Source organism: Aulonocara stuartgranti, assembly GCF_965226115.1.
Source record: "Aulonocara stuartgranti genome assembly, chromosome: 14".
Lineage (NCBI taxonomy): Eukaryota > Metazoa > Chordata > Actinopteri > Cichliformes > Cichlidae > Aulonocara > Aulonocara stuartgranti.
This window is the reverse complement of record NC_138950.1, coordinates 1,222,501-1,242,500: the sequence shown is the minus strand read 5'-3', so window position 1 is coordinate 1,242,500 and position 20,000 is coordinate 1,222,501. Positions and strand designations below refer to the sequence as shown.

The 20,000-nt window shown below is 47.3% G+C and overlaps 2 protein-coding genes across 6 annotated transcripts in view; both read left to right on the top strand.

Annotated features, from left to right (window-relative positions):
* Positions 1-7,789, top strand: part of wdr62 (WD repeat domain 62) — a 22,148-nt gene extending 14,359 nt beyond the window's left edge. For 2 of the 4 annotated variants that reach the window (XM_082502329.1, XM_082502328.1), the window contains exons 21-34: positions 704-756; positions 889-1,104; positions 1,302-1,375; positions 1,458-1,615; positions 2,133-2,246; positions 2,321-2,432; positions 2,571-2,643; positions 2,987-3,068; positions 4,511-4,636; positions 4,945-5,224; positions 5,712-5,887; positions 6,673-6,762; positions 7,156-7,253; positions 7,451-7,789. In XM_082502329.1, the coding sequence (XP_082358455.1) occupies positions 704-756; positions 889-1,104; positions 1,302-1,375; positions 1,458-1,615; positions 2,133-2,246; positions 2,321-2,432; positions 2,571-2,643; positions 2,987-3,068; positions 4,511-4,636; positions 4,945-5,224; positions 5,712-5,887; positions 6,673-6,762; positions 7,156-7,253; positions 7,451-7,669 (1,871 nt within the window). In that variant the 3' untranslated portion in view covers positions 7,670-7,789. The remainder of the gene's footprint in view (positions 1-703; positions 757-888; positions 1,105-1,301; positions 1,376-1,457; positions 1,616-2,132; positions 2,247-2,320; positions 2,433-2,570; positions 2,644-2,986; positions 3,069-4,510; positions 4,637-4,944; positions 5,225-5,711; positions 5,888-6,672; positions 6,763-7,155; positions 7,254-7,450) is intronic. The other 2 variants (XM_082502330.1, XM_082502331.1) reach the window with 2 other exon arrangements.
* Positions 7,790-8,243: 454 nt separating this feature from the next.
* The window catches only part of LOC309687391 (beta-arrestin-1), a 48,569-nt gene continuing 36,812 nt past the window's right edge, over positions 8,244-20,000 (top strand). For both annotated transcript variants that reach the window (XM_082502340.1, XM_082502339.1), the window contains exons 1-6: positions 8,244-8,714; positions 10,071-10,128; positions 10,396-10,471; positions 18,703-18,776; positions 19,288-19,539; positions 19,835-19,936. In XM_082502340.1, the coding sequence (XP_082358466.1) occupies positions 8,546-8,714; positions 10,071-10,128; positions 10,396-10,471; positions 18,703-18,776; positions 19,288-19,539; positions 19,835-19,936 (731 nt within the window). In that variant the 5' untranslated portion in view covers positions 8,244-8,545. The remainder of the gene's footprint in view (positions 8,715-10,070; positions 10,129-10,395; positions 10,472-18,702; positions 18,777-19,287; positions 19,540-19,834; positions 19,937-20,000) is intronic.

Sequence of the window (20,000 nt, the reverse complement as noted above, 5' to 3'; positions counted from 1 at the left end):
GGGGACCCACTCTGACTTTCTGCACACAGACAGAAAGTCTCTGATCCAGCAGCAGGTGGTGAGAGGAAGCATCGTGCAGAGCTGAAGCCAGCAAAGAGCAGCCTAGCACTGCGCCCCTGTTCTTTTTGTTGGGCGAGGTTCGTGTGGAGCGCTGTAACAATGGGGGCGGGACACGATGATGCTCGCCTCGCGCTCCTGCACCGGGTGAGCAGAGCTGCTGCACGCTTTGAGGTGGACAAACTGTTCTGCTACTCTGCAAGCACAGCCTCTGACGTCGTGCTGTTGCTGGCCTTCAAGTGGGTGCAGACCCTCCCACACCTGCTGTGTATGGTTGTCACTGTAGTGGGCCTCAGTCCTCCCCTTATCCTCAGCATCTCTGCTGCCTGTCAGGTCAAGTCTGAAACTGAAAGCGTAAAACCTGAGACGGTCCAAACATTGGTGCAGATCCCACATCGGTCAGGGGATTCCTGATGACACGTGCGCAGGCTCGCTACTTCCTGCTGTGAGTCATATCCTCTTTTACTCGCTGAAAGCTGCAGGAGCTGAAAGCGCTCCCTCGGGCTCAGACAGGAGTTCACAGCTTCAGACGTTAGACTGAGCCCTGCCAGGCCGGAGGAAGCATCTGTGCTAAACTTCCAGTGTTTCTGTGAATCAGCCAGAACCAGAACGATGAGTCTTTTCTGTCCTGACTTGTTTGTTTCAGACGCTCCGCTGCTTCAGACCAACGGGAAGCTCCCCCTGTGGTTCAAGAAGCTGGTCAGTCTCCGCCCTCTAACCCTCAGCTCATCAATCTGCTCGCAGATAATGATCAACCACACTATAGACTGTGTGTGTGTGTGTGTGTGTGTGTGTGTGTGTGTGTGTGTGTGTGTGTGTGTGTTCGTTCAGCAAGGACAGGGCGGAGCCTCCTCCACCATCCAGTCGGAGAGCGAGCCTCGTCAAGTGCGCAGTCGGTGGGCGGAGCAGATGAACCCTTTGACCTTCTGCTCCAACTTCTCTCCGAGTCTCAACAAGAGCCAGGGGGAGGAGGATGAGGAGGAGGAAGAAGAGGAGGGTTTCCACCCTCAGAGTCTGGAGTATCTGCTGGAGGATGAGGAGAAAGAGGTAAGGACCAGGCTGCCGGATCAATGAATATTAATATTGATTATTTTTTTTGACTGTAAATCGCAACCATTACAATCTGTGATGGTGGTGGGTGTGGCTTCTTCATGTCGAGATGGCCAAAGCTTGAAGTTTGAGTAATTGGTTAATGAGGTTGTGATGGCTGAAATGTGGGCGGAGTCTGACTGACTGATGTTCAGGTGGTGCAGACAGCAGGTGGAGAGCAGAACAACTTCATCCTGTATCCTAGCAACACCACGGTCACCCCTGAAAGGTGAGGGTTACACCTGACGACGATGATGATGCTGCTGTTTTCATGAAGTCTGTTTTTGAAACGCTCCGATGTTTGTCTTCAGCGAGTTTGAGGTGGAGGGTGTTCCCGTTCCACAGCAGTCACTGAGCCAGCTGGAGGTCAGAGGTCAAGGGGAGGAGCCTGTGTGGCAGACTCAGCTGAGTCCAGACTCCGCCTGTTCTGAGGGATCAGCAGGAAGTCTGGAGCAGCAGCATGATCCAGGTCAGAGTTTAACCCTTTACAGGAAGCTCAAAACAGAGCCTCACTCCCCCAGGGGTGAGTTTCAAAATAAAAGCCCACAGAACAATATCAGATTAAAATCAATCAATCAATAAATCAATTAATATCAGGTTAAAATAGGAAAAGTTCCCACTTAGATACACTAAATGACTGGAATCCTTAGATGCTAGCTTTTCAAAATAAAAGTCCCTCAGGTTAAAGAATGCTTTAGTGTCGGCTTTACATGATAAAATCCTTCACTTGGTTAGAAATTGTTCAACATATTTAAGCCTAGTATCGAGGGGTTTTCACAATAAAGGAACTCACTGAAGTAAAGTGCCTCATCAGTTTAGAAGGACGCTTTAAATTGATTAGTTTTGTCATATTTTAAGAATAAAAGCATCCAATCTGTTACAGCAAGTTAACTGGACAATCAAACCTTTCAAAATAAGTGATAAGAGGCGCACCTTCCTCTGTTTCCCATCACGAGTCATCACAAGCTCCGCCCTTTCTGTTTCAGACACCGACTCCCTGAGTCAGGGCAGCTCAGTGGGCAGTTTGGGTTTGGAGGACGACGAGGACAGAAACTCTCTGAAGAGCCACTTTGAGACTCTGGCCTCCGGTCTGAGCGAAGGTAAACACCAACATCTTCATCATTGCCATCCTCTGACAGTTACTGAGCTGCTAACATGACCTTTGACCTTCCAGAGAAGTTTGACACAGACCTGAAGACTCTGCAGCCTCCAGATGAAAAGCACTTCCTGAACCCCCGACTCAGCATCTCCACCCGCTTCCTGTCCCGCTTCCAGGACAGAATCAGGTCAGCTTACCCACAATCCACAGTGAAGCCGTGACCTTTGACCTGCAGGGTCACTGCAGGCTTGCAGGTACCACTCGCCTCCGTCACTTCTGACTCCTACGTGACTTTGTGTCCATCTTGTCTCTGCTGCTGTTTCAGGGCGAGCCGAGCTCCGCCTCCCGTCTCCATCCCGACTAGGATCTCTGAGGAGAGCAACATCAGCACCACATCGGTAAATGCACACAAGCCTGTAATGCAGGGGGCGTGTCCACATGAGGAGTGGCGCCTCCGCTCAGCGCTTCTCTTGGATTTCAAACCGAGGCAAACGCCTGATTCCAAATTTTCCTTTCAGTTACAAAACAAATTCATTTTACAGCATTTTCAGGCAACAAATAATGACACGGCACAGTCGACAGTTAGTTTACATGCATGTGGGCGTTTCCAGAGCCCCGCCTCCAACTTGATGCTACAAGAATGCAGCATGAGCTGTGGACACGACCTCTGACCTGTCGGGGCGCGCCTGAGAGCGGCCATGGCTGAGGTTTGTAACGTTGAAGAGGAAACTTGTTTTTCAGGTGAACTCCGAGTCGAGCAGCGACGTCTCATCAGCCGGGCTGACTGGGGGAGAGAACGGGGGAGGAGCAGCGGGAGGAGGAGGTGAGTTTCCTGTCAAAGCTTGAGAAGCATCAGCTGTCGCAGCAGCTCGGTCACATTCTGCGTTTCTGGCTCGATGACTCAGGGAAGGCGACGGCACGCGCTCATCGCTTTGCTCCCAAACAGCTGATTGGTCCTTGCAGTCGCCATGTTTCAGGAAGCAGCTTCAACAAACTGACAGCTGTGAGTAATGACAGGGTTCACCATGGCGACGGCCAATTAAGGAGCAGTGGATGAAGACTCGGATCTGAATCATTCATACAGTCGTTTTACTGAACTTAATGAAATTTGGTAAAATAACCTGACAGGGTCTCACTACAGATGTGGACTCCTGACATTTCAGTGGAAAAATGGAAGAAATGTTCTAATTAAACTTAAGATTTGACAAAATCCGTCTTTAAGACCAAATTTTCAGGTTTATTAGTTCCTGTTTGGATAACATGAAGTTACATTTCTTATTGGAACAAAGAGTAGAACAGACAACAGCTGGCACATCTGCATAAAAGTACAGAAAAGTGATGCTGAGCCCCCAGGAGAGACTGCCCTCTGGTGGTAATTTGGTGCAGTGCAGTCATGACCTCAGTTCATCTACAGTCTAATAGAAAGAGGCGTTTTGTTTTTATTTCTAAAAGCAGTGTTGCCACCTTCTCGTATCGCCCAAAGCCGCTCTTAAGGCTCGTGCTGCGGCGTCCTCAGATGAGGTTTAGAGTCTCAGCTCGTCCGACTTGGAGGTTTGTGGTTGAGCAGGATGTGAGTGTACATCAGATAATGTGTGCACGTTTGCCGCCGATGTTCTCTGACGCTTCCTCTTTGCTCCGCTTTAGTGAGGACGGTCCTGCAGACACACACAGGCGATGCAGAGACGTGAGCTGTGTGAAAGGCAGGCAGAGGTTGATTACAGATTGCAGTTTAGTCTCCAGTCTGAAAATGAAAAGAGCCGGACGTGATGGTTTGAGTTTTGATGCTGCAAAGGTCTTTTTATTTTGTGTTTAATCTAAACTTGTTAAGTTCAGAATAACATTTTTAAAACCACAGGTTTTGTTTCCTAATATGAAAAATGTGAATTAAAAGCAAAGTTAGCTGAAGATCACTGTCACCGCGCCGCGGTCCGATCTGGAGGTGAAGCTGGAAATAATAATGGATGATGTTTAATCAGGTTAGTAATCAAGATTAAAACTGCAAGGATGTGATGGAGAGCTCGGCTGGAGCTGAGCAGCGCCGCGTTCAGTGTTCAGTGCGGTCGCTGCAGCGCCGCGCCGGAGCTCCGTGTTTCTGTCTTCACTCATTTGTTTGATAAAAGTTAACACACTTGTGGTTAAGCAGAGGAAGCACACTCGCACACACGTCACACACTTCCTGTGCTGTAACAGTTAAACAGCTTAAGAGAAGCGACAGAGGCTCCAGGACGTCTCTCTGAGGGACTCCATGTGTTTGTGTGCTCACAGCGAGCTGCCGACAATCAGCCCTCCATAGAAGAGCTTCCTGCAAAATTTCCCATCAGCCCCATCGCCATGGCACACCCCGCAGAAGAAACACGGCGCTGGTCGTCCTGTGCAGAAAGACGTTAGGAGGTGTGTCTGTACGCCGCTGCGGGCACCCGGGTGTTTGTGTGGCGTCTTCCGATTTATTTATTTATTTATTTATTTATTTATTTTGTGCAGCAAATCATGGTTGTGGTGGTGGGAATGTTTAGGGGTCAAAGGTCACAGACGGTGTGTTCACATGAGGTTGTATCTGAAGCCTGGCTGTAACTGTCCTTATCAGTAATCTTCACAGAATCGGGTGACTGTGAAACGATCTTCTCTGAACGGCGCTCAGGGACACCACTTCCTGCTCTGATCGCAGCTCGCTTACATTCTGCTCTCTTCTAACCAATCAGACGTGACCTCCAGGACCATCACGGCCCAAAACAGCTGCAGCGAGGAGGCGGCGGACCAACCGTCGGCTTTTCAGCTCAGACACCTGGGAACCACAGCCAGCTCCAGGGCCAAACTGAGCCGGGACTCTCCGGGTTCCACCTCCTCGCCCTCCTCCACGCCCACGCTGGAGGAGAACAAAGAGAACCTCCCCTCTCCAGCAGAGTGCCAGCCTCCAGCCTCCACCCTGCTCTCTGCTAGACAGGACAGCAAACCTGACAACCACCAGGACCAGACCAGCAGGTACCCCCCGGTCCCCCCCACACCAGCTGGGCTTTCCTGTCTTTACTGAACATTTTCCATCAGCCCTGGTTTAAGGTGACTCATTTCTCACACATGTAAAGCAGAGGCGAGGACTCGCAGGAGACGAGCTCTAAAATCGCTTCATTTCAGTTATTACCACATGAATAAAGACTTCTAGAAGTCTTATAACACTCTCAGCTAGTCCTTTGTTGTTGTTGTACAATGAAACACGTGTCAGATGTGTTCAGACGTAGGACAAAGGCACACATGGCCTGAGTGATGAGGGTCACGCAGACCATGGCTCAGGTGGGTGTGGGGGGAAGCAGCTGTTAGTGAGGCTGCTGGTGTGGGACTGACCTGAGGCACTGATCAGAGGGCGGCGGGTGAGATGCTCTCACTGAACGTCGGTGAGAGCATCCGTTTTGTTTTTTATTGGTTTCTTTATGATAAAAATGGGAATTATCAACCTCGACAAACCCTCTGTCAGCCTGCAGGTGTGGACCACGCCCACTCAGGTGATTTCACAGCTCATAGTTGACAGGTGTAATATCAGCAGCACAGAGGAGACTCTAATCCAGACCCCTGTGGCAACACCCACCACCTGTGAGGTCATCACCTGCCCTGCCTCCATGAAGGAAGAAGCTCGAAGACCAGCTGATCCAGGTAACACACACACACACACACACAGGTGATGGCAGCTACATCGTAGCCACAGCTGCGACGCACTGACAGAGGTTACTTTCCTGGTATGAACGCGTCCTTTGACCGTCAGTCTTTTCTCCAGAAGCCGTTCGACTCGTCCATGTGGGCAGCTGCAAATTTCTGTCGAGCTTGCGAGTGTTAATGCCAGAGCGGGGGCTTGTTTCTGGGTCAGCACCCTCTCGGTCCATGATGGATGTTTTACATCATCATGAACATCCTAACCAGTTTCATCCCATCTGAGGGTGACCGTTTCGATGTTCTTCCAGATCTTGGCATTGAAACATCAGAATAACTTGCAGCTGTTCAGAAATGACTCCTAAAGACCTTCCTAACTTGTGTAAATCTGCAGTTGTCCTTCTTAGACCTTCACAATGTTCCCTGGACTTTCTCACTGTTCTGAGTATTGGTCAGTCCCAGAAGTGCCGTCACACAAATCCTTTGTAAGCTGCACCAGTTGTAGTCTGAGCTTTGTCCAGTTAAAATACTTGGGCACCATTCATTGGTCTGACCGTATGTAAATGCTTTGAAAGCTGTATACTGTACAGTCATTTCAGCCTCACGTTTATGCTCCTGGCTGGAAACTTCTGACACAAATATATTTTCTTCCTGATATTGTTACATTTACAGTAATTTTTTCTTTCTTTTTTTTACCCTTTTATCTTTTCTCCTCATATCTTTATGTAACTCATATCTGACCTGTACACCTGCTGCTCTGATGCTTCGTCTTTTTCTGGTCTCATTTAAAGATGTTTCTTTATCAGCTGATTTGCTGCTCTCTGCCCCGCCCACCTCGTCCTCCTCCCCTCTGGTGGAAAGGCTCCGCCCCACTCTCACAGGTAAAGGTAATTTTCTGTAAAGTTGTGATGATGATGATGCTGCTTGGATCGCTGTGTAGCGCCACAGAGGCCATAGCTGCCGTGATGTCACCTGCTGATTTCAAGATGCCGCCCTTTCACCATGACGGGGGGCTGATCTTACTGTGAAACCAAAAGCTCATTGACTAATACTTTGTGATTGACAGACCGTTAGCCAATGAGCATGCCCTGGATAATCCTGACAAAACGCACGACTACAATTCTGAAATTAGTTACTGAACCACAAAGTCGTCAATGGTTTTTTCCCAGAACTGTCCGTTGCATCGCCCTCTGCTGGCTGTTAGAAAGAATACAGCGTATTGTAACGACGCCATGCTTGTGCTTCAGGCTGTAAGAACAGATGTTTGTGTGCAGGTTCGGGAGGAGACGAAGAGTCGGTGAGCGTGCAGTGTCTGCAGATCGCCGCCGAGCTAAGGGCGACGGCGAGACGAGCTGTCCATCTTTACCAGAAGGTTTCTTCTTCACACATTGTTATTAGGATATCAACACTGATGTGAATCGTCACTTTTCTTTGAATCATCATATTTCTTTTTTTTCTTTTGTCGTTTTTCTGAATTGCTGAACGATAATCAAATGTAAAGCGTCACGCAGGCGTTTGTGTTTGTTCGTTAGTGTCCGCCTCACGTTTTCTTTGTTGTTTGTGTTGCAGCTCGGCGCAACGCTCGCTGGCTCGCAGCGACGTCTCCAGGTGTCGTCAGCGATGCTGGAGGCGTTTGACGTAGTTCGCTCTGACATGCAGGAGGTGCTGCGGGAGTCGGGTGGCAGCGTCCCCTGCGGTCAGCTGGAGGACCGCAGGACGGCGTCTCTGCTGGAGACGTACTCTGAGCGGCTGCTGCAGATGGTGGAGGAGAAAATGAAGCGTGTGTGAGCCGATGGTGGATTTGAAATCAGTATTAAACTGTGTGCACCTTGTGTCTGTGTGTGTCTGAGTGTGAATCACTGTCTGTAAATACTTCATGTTTCCTAATAAACGCTGTTTTTACTTTAACTGTGGCCACTGTTTCAATCCGACGGGAATACGAAACTTTATTCATACAGAACCTTTTACAAACAGGTCAGAAATGAACATGAAGGCAAAGGGATGTGAAGATTGATGACATCACATCAAAAAACCATGAGAGCGAGGCGGCCGGCGGGGGGGCGATGCAGCCAGGAGACCTCAGTGAAAACCTTAGAATCATTCAGAGTAGGCAGGAAGTGGGCGCTGCCTACCAGAGCGCTCCTGGTGCTGAGGCCAGAGCTCATCAGTTCTCTGGATTCAGCATGGTTGATGTGAGCCCGGGCCCCTGCAGCAGGCTCCTCCTAATACCTGAACTTCCGTTCTGCACGTGCAGCCCCAGGCTGCCCTGAGACCAGGTGGGACTGAGTCACAGAGCAGCAGCTGGCTGCAGTGACGTAAAACTTTAAAAGCCTTAGAAAAGGGTGCTGACGTCATATCGAGCGGGACTACAAACACACCGGTAGGGCATGTTTGTAGTTCCTTAAGAGCAGAGCGGGCGGTGATTGGCCGAGAGCCACAGAGACGGGCACGCGTCTCCGCCCCGCCCCCAGCAGTGTGAGAAAAGCCCCAAAAGTTAACGACGACAACAAAACAAACCACAGAAGAAGAGGCGTAAACAACAGCAGGAGTGAGCAACATGGCGGCGGTGAGAGGAGCCGGGGTTTCAGAGCGGGGCTGCCTGGAACTTCAGGCCGCTCTGTGAGCCTCTGCCCGCGGCATGAAGCTCTCCGGGCTGCCGGCATCATGGCCGTTGTGACAGCCAACGCCCGCGGAGTGTCCCCGCGGGGGAGCCGGCCTCCGGCACCGGGAGCCGGCGGGAGATCCGAGGAGTCCTGGAAGGGACACATCATCCGAGAGCTGAAGCACCGAGACCTGAGCCAGCACGCCATGTTCCAGGACCTGATCCGCTTCTGTACGACGACCAAGTACAACTTTTATCCCCTTTAAATCCATCACAGGCGGTCTGAGAGCAGCAGTCACCGGGCCGAACATTTAAAAACCCATTAAGTTAGTGTTCAGAGTTACAGTGAGGTTTTACAGGCTGACGCTGAGAAATTACTGCACGAAGAAAGACACTGATCATTTTTGAGTGAGGTTTGGTTCAGAGAAATCAGGGCTTTGTATTGGGGAACCAAGAGGTTTTCATCAAAGGCCAGCAAAAGTAAATATGTTTAAACCAGAACTAACGTCCTCGCATTTGCTCTCGTTACTAATCAGCCTGTTTAACCCTGTACTCAGGAAATGTCACAGAAGGAGCTGCTTTACTTAGGGACAAAAAAGATGGCTTTTTAATAGGGCAGCTCTACACCAAACTCTATGTAGGGAGACGGGATTCCATCTCAGCCAGGTAACTTCAGGGCTAACTCTACTCATCGCCATGGTAACATATACTGCGAGCCATACTTGCTCCAGAGCAGCTTCATGCGACTGCTTGTCCCCACTGCCAGCGATGGGATACGTGAATACAGACAACAGGGAGGGAAAGGTGAGCTTAGCCCCAAACCTCAGACTGCAGTCGGCATTCGTCACCACAGCTCGAAAGAACATTTCATACGTTCAATAATCAGCATTTTTAACACTTTCTTGAAACCAGGCTGAGATTCAGGCTTGTTGATCACGACAACTACACTGTGGTTCAGTTGGACTCTCAGTGACGATGTTTTATATATTTATATTTTTCAGTTATAGCAGCTCTGAAACCAAAAATGGAATTTGTGACGGGCAGAAGTTTGATGAGAGTCGTCCAACCTGTCCCACCAGTCAGACATCCAGTATAATCCTGTTCACCCTCCTGTAAAATCAGATTGTTTTTGAATGGAGTCTGGTTCATTTTATATTTTTATTGTGGTGAGTAGATCATTAACCCCTCTGCTCAGTGTTTTGAACCTCGCCGACATCCACCCTCCTTTCATACTTTGCTGACATTCAGGGACAGGAAGTTGTCGGAACTATTAAACCACACGTCGCCTCACTTCCTCTGCGCAGTGAGTCATGTGTGACAGATAACCAGCCTGCTGCTGGTTTATCATCAGGCCGCACACGCAGAATGAAAAAATGTTAAACATGACAGATTTTGAATGGAGTTTGGCTTCAGTCAATGAAAGCTGGGAAACATAATAAAATTAAGTCATAGTAGAGTAAAAATATCTCAGTGAAAACATGTTGTCCTGGTTTTTTGGTCCTAGCTGTCAGTCAGGTGCTCATCAGGTACAAACCTGGAGCACCTGGTTCCTGCCCCGCCTCCTCTGACCCCCCTTTCTGTCTGCAGACACTCAGCTGCTGGAGAAAACCAGTCTGACCAAAGGACTGCTGAGCAGCGCCGCCAGGTAACTCACTGTGTTTGTACATGTTCAGACATCTTTGTGAGCACAGAACATTGGTATGTTACTACACTACAGTAGTCACTGGTCCCACAAGGTTTAAGACATTTTTGAGACTCGCATTGTGGTTGTAGTGTCAGGATCACAGGTCATGGTTAGGCATTCATTTTGAATGTTAGGGTAAGTGGCTGGGATGAGATGAGTGAGGTGTCCTCACTAAGATATGAAAACGAGCGTGTGTGTGCTGAGGCTGTGTTTGTTCTGTGTGTGCAGGTGTCCCCCCGCGGGCGGCGCCCCGCTCTCGTCCCTGCAGCAGCAGAGCATCCAGCTGAAGAAGACCACGGGAGAGGTCAGAGCAAACCTGCCCCCCTTTTCAGAGTGATCACATGATCAATTACGGCCAGGGTTAGGGTGACTCAGCCCGCAAAGTCAGCAGTGCTTGCAAAGGTCAGAGGTCATCTGGTGGCCTTCAGGTAGAACGCAGGTTTTTGGGTATTAACGCGTCGTTTTTCCAACCTGGAAACTGCAGTTCCTCTGACGTCCAGCAGAGGCAGCAGTGAGGTAGTCCCCATAGACGTGTTCACAGCCTCAACTCCAACTGGTTGGTCTCTGTAGCCAACTGCCTCCTTCATAGCACCTGTACAAGGAGGACTGTAAGAGCCTAAGAAATGTTTATGTTTTGTGTATTTGTCATGTGGCACAGGTGTTTAGATTTTCCTGCACCTCAGGTGATTGCATGGGGGTGTGTTTGCATGTTATTTACCTGATGCCAGTGTCGCAACAGCGTCGTTGGGTGAGTCTGAGCGTCATTATAGCACATCAGTTGGTACATGCACTATTTGTTTTGATTGAAAGCACAAAGTTTGTTGTTTTCTTTTAAAATAAATAAAATACAAGTGGGGCTCAGTTTGGATTATTGGAGACGCGTCACAGCACAAAAATATACGTTTTGGAGTCACGGAGCTTTCAGATGGTTGGACGCTGTTCTCAGATGAGTTATTTATTTCTGTAACTCGCCTGTTATGGAATAAAGGGGCGTGGCCTATTTGACTGGCAAGTGGATGGTGACGCAGGTGTCTGTAGCTGGAGCTCTGGACCATGTTTGTGCTGCTGTGAGTTTACTGTACTAACAGGCCGTCTGAGAAGGCGGGGCCACAGTTTCGCTGAATAAAATCAAGTATTTTGATTGGATGTCGCTGTGCAGGTTTCACAGCAGGAACCTTTATTAACAGATCCACCGATCGGGGGTTTCAGTTCTCGTCAGTTCGATGCAGATTTATGTCCTGCTCATGAGCAGCAGCAGGTGTTGTTGTTGTGATGAACAGCTGTTCACCTGTTTCCGTGGTCACGCTCAGAGCTCTTTCAGCTCGTTCCTGGCGGCTTGGCTCCTGTTTTTCTTTGAGGCCGTGTGATAAAACACAGCAGACTGTAACCGAGCAACAGCAGCCACTTCTTCCTCTTGTGATAAAGCCGACAAGCAGATGTGATCGGTGTGATAAAAGTGAGAGGAACAGGCAGCCCGAGGGCGGGCAGACCACTTCACCCTGAGCTGCTCCACAAGCTTCGGCCTGCAGGCTGACGATCCACAACAAACGCTCTGAGACCAGGAAGAGACACGTTCACGAGGGGAGGGTCTGGCTGCGGTCCGGCAGCATGGCTGTCGGGGCAGGCAACTTCTTTTAAGCCGTCGTGCACTCATCCCGGTGGACCTGTTTAGACTCTACTTTTGAATACCAAGTAGCTTGCTGTGTTTGCCTGTGGGTTTTAAGGACTAGATTCACCTCTTAAAACCTTTTGAACGGACCCAATCTGCCATTTAAAGAAGAAGATGACGCGGGAAAAAGCAGAAGCTTCAGCTAAGCCAGCGGTAGCTTCCAAGAGCTCTGCACCCGCTGACCACGAATATGCAGTGGAGACTTCAACACCGTCAGTGAAAAGAGAAACTCCACCTACGCCCACCAAAGCACCCACACCACCTAGCAAGGGTACTGTGTCCCAAAGTGTGGAAAGCAACAACTCCATAATAGAAGCCATTAACAAGCTAACAAACAAGATCGATGACTTCGGCGTGCAGCTAAGTAACAACATGATAACGGTGGCTAACATCGCCAAGCTGGCTGCAATGAACGCAGCCGATATAAAAGTCGGTAAGGCTAAACTGTCTGGTTTGGAACTTGAAAATCCAGGCTGGAAAGAAAAAAATGACGAAGATACCCGCGAAGAAGTTATCGACATCTTGGCTAAGGTCGCGCCACGTTGGGCTTCCGCACTGGGCAACACTGTGGACGCCGTCCATCGTCTAGGGAAAAAAGAAGCGGGTAGACATCGACAAATAATAGTTCAGTTCACCATGAGGCGCTACCGAGAAGCTTTCTGGAAACTAAGGATTCCCAGGTGTGCAAGGAGCAGGCGTCTACTGCAAGCAAGATTTCTGCAAACGAGACTGGAGACAGGACGGGAGGCAAGAGCTGCAGTTTGGCCCAAAATGGGCCCAAAATGGGCCAAACACTCAGTCTGGATTCATAAAAGGCCGCTCAATCCATAATAATATCCACCTTGTTTTGGACTTGAGTGACTACAACTACCTAATTGAAAACCAAGGTTTTGTTCTATTTTTAGATTTTTACAAAGCCTTTGACATGATAGAGCATGAATTTATGTTCCAAGCCCTTGATTTGTTCGGTTTTGGAGGTAACTTCATTAATGTAATCAAATTACTGTACAGAGATACTAACAGTTCAGTGTGTCTTCCACGTGGCACCTCACAAAGATTTAGGATCTGCAAAGGAATAAAACAAGGATGTCCAATCTCACATTGCTGTTTATGGCAGCAACAGAAATGCTTTCCATACTGATTAAAAATGCTGAGTTTGGTAGGACATCTATCCTGGGTACAGAGCTCTCTATCAGCCAGTTAGCCGATGATACAACGAAATAACCTGAATGAAATCCCCAAAATTCTGCAGATTATTGAAACTTTCTCAAAAGCTTCAGGATTAAATCTGAGTTTAAACAAATGTGAGATCTGACCCTTAAATGATTGTACTATTTCTAACACTTAATATTCCTGTTAAATCCACTGTCAAATATTTGGGTGTGTATATAACCAAGAATAAGACTGATTTAGATAACCTTAATATTTGGGAGAAAATCCAACTCGTTTAAATAACTGGGCTCAGAGAGACTTATCGATTCTGGGTAGAATTCTTCTCACCAAAATGGAAAGTATCTCCAGGCCAGTACATCCTGCATGTGCGGTAGGAGTGCCTAAATCAGCAAATCTATTAACCAGCTACACTTTGATATTATATATGGAAACGTAAAACCCACTATATCAGGCAAGGTAATTTAGTCAAACGCGTCGAAGATGGAGGTTTGCAAGCTATTGAATATGACAGCTTAAATGGCTCCCTGAAAATAAATGGGCTTAGGTCATTTTTAAGAAGTCAGACTAGCCGTTGGTTTCACATTCCAAGCAAAATATTCTCAGATCTATGTGGAATTAATCTTTACTTAGATGTGATTTTGACATAAACTCCCCATACAGCTGTCTTCCTCTCACCAGCACGTTGTATTACACTGGAAATGAATATACAAACATAACTACAGCCCACACAACACTCCGCTGTGCAACTGTCGCTACATAAACGCTGGAAACTAAAATGCTACGGTAAGGGCATCTGGGCAGTGATGATAGAGGTAAAATTCTATTAGAAGCTTTCACCACCAATTATAATCTGCAAATAAATAACAAAGAATTTCAAATAATTACTAATTACTATCCCTCAAAACATTCTATGGACAGCATATAATCTTTGTCAAAACCCTGACTGTGACCTCCCTGAACTCTTGGTAAATGGCCTGTATTTATATAGCGCTTTACAGCATAACATTACAGCTAACAGTCTAAAAAATCTGGGAATTATTTACTAATGTTTTTATCCACATCTGTTCTCCGGTGATGAAAAGAAAGATCAGAAAAAATGACCTAAAACTTCCGATTCCTCCCAAAGCTCAGGAGGTCCGCTACAAAATCCTCTCTGGTATTTACTCTTCCAAAGAATCTCTCAGACGTCGCTTTGCTATTGATAATAATTCTTGCTCTTTCTGTGAGGGGATATTGAATCAACAGAACATTATTTTATGGCTGTATATTCTGTAAAGCCTGTGGAACGATGTGCACTACTGGCTCTTCCCACAGATTCCAAACTTACTTGAATTTTCTAAAAATGATTTTATCTTTGGTTCTCTAAGAAAAGAAGCTTGAACATGTTCTAAATGTAATAATTATTATGGGCAAATTCTTCATTCACAAATGTTGTTTTCTGAAAACAAAGAACTCGTCCTCTCAAAAACACAAGCTCTGGATCTGAATCATATGATTATTGAACTAGATCTGAAAACCCCTGAGGTATCAGGTATGTCTTTTAATTATCCTTCTTTTTGCTTTGATTCTGTTTGGGGTTTGTTTTTATTTTATTTATTTATTTGTTGTTGTTTGTACTTCCTGTTCATTATCTATCTTATATATGTTGGAATTCAGCCTGTTCTGATACTATTTCATGTTGGAAATATGCATAATTGTTGTACATTATATTTCTGTGTGATTAATAAAATAAAATAAAACTGTTCACGAGGGGCGAACCGGAAACGTCGCCTGTCAGAGTCAGGTTGGGAGTTCGCTTTGTAATCGGAAGGTTGCCGGTTCGAGCCCCGGCTTGGACAGTCTCGGTCGTTGTGTCCTTGGGCGAGACACTTCACCCTACTGGTGGCGCCAGTGTCCGGCAGCCTCGCCTCTGTCAGTGCGCCCCAGGGTGGCTGTGGCTACAATGTAGCTGCCATCACCAGTGTGTGAATGACTGGATATGTAAAGCGCTTTGGGGTCCTTAGGGACGAGTAAAGCGCTATATAAATACAGGCCATTTACCAATGTTCCCTCTAAGCTGTGCGCGTCCGCGCAGTGCTGCAGGTCTCTGCACACAGAAAAAAAATCTAACCTGAATTGAAATTAACATTAAAACTTTAACAATTCTGTTTGCAGTGTGAGTCAGTGACTGGCTGCTCCCGTATGGGATCAGAATGATGCCACCTTATCCCACAGTCCAGCCAATGATGCGATTCACATTCGTATAAACGCAGCTAATCAACGTCGCTGACAGGCTGTGACAGCGTCCTTATGTGCCGGTGTTTTAGCAAAGCGGCTGATGTGGAGTGAAGCCACGTTAATGACAACGTGCACAACCACTGGAGATGTGAGCAGGACAGACGGAACAACTGACGGACAAAGTGTGGACTTTATACCAGTTTTTAAATTGTGTTGATCGGCCACGTAAAATCAGAGTTATGATAAAATATCTGCAATGTTTGTTTTTCTTCCTCAATACTGTCGTTGTTTATATTTACTGCAGGAAGAAACGGTGAAAACGGCGTTTTATAAGGAAAACGCTCGAAAGCCTGAGAACAAAGACAAAACTCCCAGCCTTTCCTATTGGTGGAAAAATGTACCACGTGGACCAATCAAAGAATGATAAGGCAACATGGTATTTAGTTGTTTAGGGAGGGGGAAGTTTTAGTGCCGGTGGTGTTTTGAGATGTGAGAGATTTGCGACGTTTAGCACAAATCTTGTGTAGTCAGCGTGTAGTCAGCGTGTAGTCAGTGTGTAGTTAGCGTGTAGTCAGTGTGTAGTCAGTGTGTAGTCAGTGTGTAGTCAGTGTGTAGTTAGCGTGTAGTCAGTGTGTAGTCAGTGTGTAGTCAGTGTGTAGTCAGCGTGTAGTCAGTGTGTAGTTAGTGTGTAGTTAGCGTGTAGTCAGCGTGTAGTCAGTGTGTAGTCAGCGTGTAGTCAGCGTGTAGTCAGCGTGTAGTCAGCGTGTAGTCAGTGTGTAGTCAGTGTGTAGTCAGCGTGTAGTTAGCGTGTAGTTAGCGTGTAGTCAGCGTGTAGTCAGCGTGTAGTCAGCGTGTAGTCAGTGTGTAGTCAGTGTGTAGTTAGTGTGTAGTTAGTGTGTAGTTAGTGTGTAGTCAGTGTGTAGTCAGTGTGTAGTCAGTGTGTAGTTAGTGTGTAGTCAGCGTGTAGTCAGTGTGTAGTCAGCGTGTAGTTAGCGTGTAGTCAGCGTGTAGTTAGCGTGTAGTCAGCGTGTAGTCAGTGTGTAGTTAGCGTGTAGTCAGCGTGTAGTCAGCGTGTAGTTAGCGTGTAGTCAGCGTGTAGTCAGCGTGTAGTCAGTGTGTAGTCAGTGTGTAGTCAGTGTGTAGTCAGCGTGTAGTCAGTGTGTAGTCAGCGTGTAGTTAGCGTGTAGTCAGCGTGTAGTTAGCGTGTAGTCAGCGTGTAGTCAGCGTGTAGTTAGCGTGTAGTCAGCGTGTAGTTAGCGTGTAGTCAGCGTGTAGTCAGCGTGTAGTTAGCGTGTAGTCAGCGTGTAGTTAGCGTGTAGTTAGTGTGTAGTCAGTGTGTAGTCAGTGTGTAGTCAGTGTGTAGTTAGTGTGTAGTCAGCGTGTAGTCAGTGTGTAGTCAGCGTGTAGTTAGCGTGTAGTCAGCGTGTAGTTAGCGTGTAGTCAGCGTGTAGTCAGCGTGTAGTCAGCGTGTAGTTAGCGTGTAGTCAGCGTGTAGTCAGCGTGTAGTTAGCGTGTAGTCAGCGTGTAGTCAGCGTGTAGTCAGCGTGTAGTCAGCGTGTAGTCAGTGTGTAGTCAGTGTGTAGTCAGCGTGTAGTCAGCGTGTAGTCAGCGTGTAGTTAGCGTGTAGTCAGCGTGTAGTTAGCGTGTAGTCAGCGTGTAGTCAGCGTGTAGTTAGCGTGTAGTCAGCGTGTAGTTAGCGTGTAGTCAGCGTGTAGTCAGCGTGTAGTTAGCGTGTAGTCAGCGTGTAGTTAGCGTGTAGTTAGCGTGTAGTCAGTGTGTAGTCAGTGTGTAGTCAGTGTGTAGTTAGTGTGTAGTCAGCGTGTAGTCAGTGTGTAGTCAGCGTGTAGTTAGCGTGTAGTCAGCGTGTAGTTAGCGTGTAGTCAGCGTGTAGTCAGCGTGTAGTCAGCGTGTAGTCAGCGTGTAGTCAGCGTGTAGTCAGTGTGTAGTCAGCGTGTAGTCAGCGTGTAGTCAGCGTGTAGTCAGCGTGTAGTTAGCGTGTAGTCAGCGTGTAGTCAGTGTGTAGTTAGTGTGTAGTCAGCGTGTAGTTAGTGTGTAGTCAGTGTGTAGTCAGCGTGTAGTTAGTGTGTAGTCAGCGTGTAGTCAGTGTGTAGTCAGCGTGTAGTCAGTGTGTAGTGTAGTCAGTAGTTGTGTTGTGTGTCAGAACAATGAGGCGCCTGCTGAGTGTTACAGGTGTTACAGCAGTGACACATCTGCTGCTGTCAGGCCTGCAGGTATCAGGCTGTTGTTCTCCTTCATCTCATAGTGCACAGAAATTATTTTTTGTGACACAAATAATTTGTGTGGCATCAGATTTGATGCAGAACAGCTGATTGTTCTGTAAATAGTTTGAAATGTTTGTTTAAAAAAGCCTTGGCTGCATTTTTAGGTAAACAGCTGCAAAAAACTTTGTTTGCATGACTCAGTAACTTTTTTGAAGAAGTAATGTAAGAGCCAAAGTCAATGTTTATGTTTTTCCTTTTTGTTTTGGTGGCACAGGTGTATAGCTTTACCTGCGTCTCAGGTGATGGTATGTGGGTGTGGTCACAGTCTATTTACCTGATGTCGGTGTTCGCAGCAGGTGTTGGGTGAGTGGTTTGTGGGCAAACTTTTCTGTTGACCGTCATTTTTGGCACACCAGTTAATCCATGTGCTATTTGTAAATTGATTGAAAGCGCAAATGTTTGTTTTGTTCTTAAAATAAATGCGCAAAGTACAAGTACGACTCATTATGGATTATTGGAGGCGCGACACAGGGACACAACCAGCTCAGCCGGCCGCGGCTTTATTTACGGATGAAAGTCGCAACAAGTAACTATATAATTAATTGGCCAACATTGGTCATTATTTACTGTATTTGCAGACAGAGTTACAGACTCTCTCCCAGACCACAGACTCATCATACAAGTCAGAGCTATAGAAAAAAGTTCTTTTCAAAATTGGAGTTCAAGTTATTTTTACTTCCAGTAGTGTTGACGTGCTACAGGTCAGGAACAGGATTTGTTTAAATTGTCATTGTAAGTGGGCTAAAGCAGTTAATTAAAAGTCGTCTAACATACATGTAAACGCTGTAATGTGATTATTTTAATAAACATGTAACTTGGATGGATTCGTGCTGGCGTGACCACAGTGCTCACGTCTGCTGTTGCTCAGGGAGTTTGTGTGTTCGCTCAGACACGTGAAACATTAGAAGGAACGTTGGTCAGAGCTGCTGCTGGTCCTGCTCTGGCTTCATAAGCACACAGCAGAGGCTGAGCTATGCAGAGTTACAAACAAGTACATTCTGTAAGTGAGCAGAGGGATGTTAGTGTCATGACCTTTGTGTGCGCAGGAGGCTTTTTCAAAATGATACGATTCATGAAGCTCTGTGTGAGGTCAGATCAGAATCAGACATGTGACAGCGTGACGCTAACCTCACCCAGGTAAAAGTCACGACCACGAGTAACCTCTGACCCCTCCCTCCCTCTCTGTGCTTCCAGTTAGCCTATCAGGTGGTGGAGCTGACGCAGCAGATAAAAATCAAAGACGGCGTTCTGGAGGAGCAGCATGCCAGGTGAGTAACACACCTGAGACTGTCAGCTCACCAGTCAGGTGTAAAAACCTGCTGCAGGTGAGTTCAGGCTGAGGTCAGAGAGCAGGAGGAGGAGGAGCCTCGTTCTAGTTTTCCTTGTTCATTCGCTGAGTAGAAATATCGACTCACAGCTGAGCTCAAACTGCACTTTAGATCAGACTCTGCTGCTCGTCCACCGGGGGGCGCTGCGCCATCTGGCAATAATTCAAATATCTGAACCATCTGAAATTATTTTTAATAAAAGAAAAAATCAGATTCTTTACTCTAATATTCAAACATTTAAATATATTTTATCCTTTTTGTCAAAACACAGCAAACCTCTTTATTATTTTATGTTTTTATTTGAAATGTGTTCTTCAAATCTTGTAAACTTTAGAAAAACATCCATATTCTACTTTGACATATTGAGTCTCAGGTGTTTGCCTCCAGTGTTTGTGTGCGCAGCTCCATGACACCTCATACTGGTGTGACCTACTCTTTCCTCCACCTTCAGGCTGCTGCAGGAGCAGCGTTGCCTGTCGCGAGTGTCTGATGCTCATCAGGAGCTGCAGGCACAGGTGGAGCAGGTTCAAGGGCAGAACACGGTGCTGAAGGTGGAGTACGACACTCTCCTGGAGCAGCAGAGAGCAGCGGAGGCGAAACTAAGGCAGGAGACGGTCGGAGGGGAAGAACTGCTGGCCAAGGTGATGAAGCGGAAAAACCAGGCCGCAGCTCGGATGAACAGCCACAACGAACGCCGCTCCAGGTACCTGAATGCACCGCGCACACCTGTTCATCAGTGTACCTGAATGCACCGCGCACACCTGTTCATCAGTGTACCTGAATGCACCACTCACACCTGTTCATCGTGTACCTGAATGCACCGCGCACACCTGTTCATCCTGTACCTGAATGCACCGCGCACACCTGTTCATCCTGTACCTGAATGCACCGCGCACACCTGTTCATCCTGTACCTGAATGCACCGCGCACACCTGTTCATCGTGTACCTGCAGGAGGGTCAGTGTGGATCCAAACAGGCATCTCTTTGTTTGTTTCAGAGCCCGAGAGGCAACCCAGGCCGCAGCCAGGTCGAAGGTCAACTTGGACAGGTCAGCTGTCCATCCCCCGAGCTCTACATCGCCCTCTTCAGGTTTCTCTAAGTAAGAATAAATGAAACGCACGACACGGGTTTGATAAACATTTACACTGAAACAGAATTTTAAA